Source organism: Nicotiana tomentosiformis, chromosome 6 (assembly GCF_000390325.3).
Source record: "Nicotiana tomentosiformis chromosome 6, ASM39032v3, whole genome shotgun sequence".
Classification (NCBI taxonomy): Eukaryota; Viridiplantae; Streptophyta; class Magnoliopsida; order Solanales; family Solanaceae; genus Nicotiana; species Nicotiana tomentosiformis.
Genome location: NC_090817.1, coordinates 85,037,314 through 85,040,171, shown reverse-complemented (window position 1 = coordinate 85,040,171; position 2,858 = coordinate 85,037,314). Strand labels below are relative to the sequence as shown.

At 44.1% G+C, this 2,858-nt stretch overlaps 1 protein-coding gene across 1 annotated transcript; it reads left to right on the top strand.

Moving 5' to 3' along the window:
- Nucleotides 1-375: 375 nt before the first annotated feature.
- Nucleotides 376-1,847, top strand: LOC138894338 (uncharacterized). Its single transcript, XM_070179029.1, has 2 exons — nt 376-474; nt 1,272-1,847. Exons 1-2 carry the CDS (start codon nt 376-378, stop codon nt 1,845-1,847), a joined length of 675 nt encoding a protein of 224 aa, XP_070035130.1.
- The last annotated feature ends 1,011 nt before the right edge of the window (nt 1,848-2,858 follow it).

Below are 2,858 nucleotides of genomic sequence, written 5' to 3'. Positions count from 1 at the left end.
AATTTAACTGTACCGTCTTACGGGTAAACAGTTTGGCATCCATCGTGGGGCTTAGACAGCTGCGTAATTGAGTTAACCTTTGCATCTATTACTAACGTGTTTGATTCTTTGTTTCATAGAAAAAAAATATTTAATGACGTCAACATCACATACAACTTTGAGGCGCAAGAGAATCTTTCTCGACATAAGGATTCGATCAGTGACACCTGCAATGAGAAGGACGTAGCAACTCCGGTCCATTGCAGGCATTATCCCCGACATGTGCAGAAGACACCTCCTGATGATGTTGAGGACGAGAACGTTGCGAAAATAGTAAGGATCTTGAGGGAGCAACAAAAGGCCATTATGGGCCATCTCTCAAGGGAGGACTAGACCATGACGGAACTGAAGCAAGCATTGCCAGGTGCCTCCAACAATGTGAATGGAAGAGGCTCTGTTGCTCCCGGTGCTCCCGCAAATCAAACAGCTCAAAGGGTTGATAACAACATCTAGAGAGGAGAAGTTGGATTCAACGGAACTGGGGGGATTGGCAACAGATCCGGTAACAACAACGGCAATGATCCCTTCCAGGCCGAACTCATGAAATTCAAGAGGGAAATAAATGAGCGGATGGATCAGAACGCGAAAGAGTGCCATGCCTAAATGAACCAAATTTCGGGCGCACTACCATTATTGAAGGGCCCGGACTCGAAGAAGTACACACAATTTCCATTCAAAGCGAGCGCAGCACCGAAATTGATTCCGGAGCGGTTCGAAATGCCGGGCATATTAAAGTATGATGGGACTTCAGACCCTAAGGAGCACATCACAACTTATACAACAGTGGTGAAAGTAAACGACTTGGCTCAACATGAAATTGAGTATGTCCTGTTGATGAAATTCGGAGAAACCCTCACGAGAGGGGCCTTGAAATGATATTCACTCCTACTCGAGCACTCAATCGATTCCTTTGAAATGCTCGCAGATTCTTTCATCAAGGACCATGCCGGGGCCAAGAAGGTCCAGGCTCGGAAGGCGGACATATCAAGAATTTATCAAGGAGAGTCTGAACTGTTGAGCGAATTCGTGATCAGGTTCCAGAAAGAAAGGATGATGTTGCCGGTCGTGCCAGATGAATGGACAGCTGAAGCATTTACTAAGGGGTTGAACCCGAGAAGCTCTGACGCTTCCAGGAAGCTGAAAGAAAGCTTGCTCGAGTTCCAAGCAACCACATGAACGGATGCCCATAACCACTACGAATAAAAGATAAGGACAGAAGATGATCAGCTCAGGTTCCTAATGGCCACCGAATAAGAGACTGCCGAAATCTGTGCAAAGAGATTGAAACACTGTTAAAGAACAGCCATCTTAGGGAATTTTTAAGCAACTGGGCTAAGAACAATTATGATCGTAGCCGAGGCAGCGCAGAGCCCTTGAAAATAAGGGAAGAACCTCCTCGACTAACTATCAACATAATTTTCGAGGGGAACGAGATCAATAGTGTAACTTTCTCGGCGACAAAAAAGACAAAGCTATCAGTAACTTATAGCAAGAGACTCTGGGAAGTCTCTGAAGATGACATCACCTTCACGGAAGAAGATGCGGATGGACTCCTTCTGCCGCACAACGATGCCCTGGTATTTTCTCTTAAAGTTCTAGATTTCAAAATTAAACGTGTTTTGGTGGACCCTGGAAGTTCAGCCAACGTCATTCAATGGAGGGTGCTGGAGTTAGCTAGCCTAACCGGAAGCATCACTCTGTTAACAAAACTCCTCACCGGATTCAACTTAGCAAGTGTAACAACCGGGGGAGGTGGAGATCTTGCTACCCACGAATGCCGAAGGGGTCATGAAGACTACCTTATTTGAAGTGGTGGACGGCGATATAGGCTATAACATAATTCTCGGTAGACCTTGGCTACATGAGATGAAAGTCGTGCCATCAACATACCACCAAATGCTGAAATTCCCGACCCCAGAGGGAATCAAACAAATAAGAGGGGATCAACCGGTGGCAAGGAAAATGAACACGGTATCGATTTCCAGTATTAAATGGAAGGAACTCAACTCATAGCAATTACAGAAACCGACGCCTGCTCCCGAGCTAAGTGAAGATGACAAAAGGGATATGACAGGTATCCCAATATAGGTGGTCATGCATAAGCTAAGCCTGGACCTAAGTATCCCACCAGTAAGGCAGAAAAAATCGCCTGATAGTTGAGGTCAGAAATAGATTTGTCAAAGATGAGGTAACTCGAGTACTTGACATCGGTTCAATCCGGGAGGTAAAGTATCAACTGGCTAGCTAATGTAGTTGTTGTTCCTAAAAAGAGTAATAAATCTCGAATGTGCATAGATTATAAGGACTTGAATAAGGCATGCCTGAAAGACTCGTTCCCACTGACAAACATCGATCAAATGATCGACGCCACGGCCGGGCACGAGTTAATTTTATGCCTATTCCTGGTATAATCAAATTAATATTAACCCGAAGGATCAAGAAAAAACTTCGTTCATCACGAACTTCAGCACATATTGTTATAATGTGATGCCCTTTGGGCTCAAAAATGCCGGAGCCACTTATCAGAGGCTCGTGAACAAAATGTTCAAAAAGCAAATAGGTAAAACAATGGAATTGTACATAGTTTATATTCTTGTCAAGTCTTTAAATATAGGTGACCATTTAAACATCTCCAGGAAGTATTCATCATCCTAAGGAAGCACAACATGAAGCTTAACCCCGAAAAATGTGTGTTCGGAGTTAGCTCCAATAAATTTCTGGGTTTCCTAGTGTCACAAAGAGGGATCGAAGTCAATCCAAATAGGATCAAATCCATCAAGGACATCACAGAGCAGCTGACAAGCATAAAAAAGTCCAAA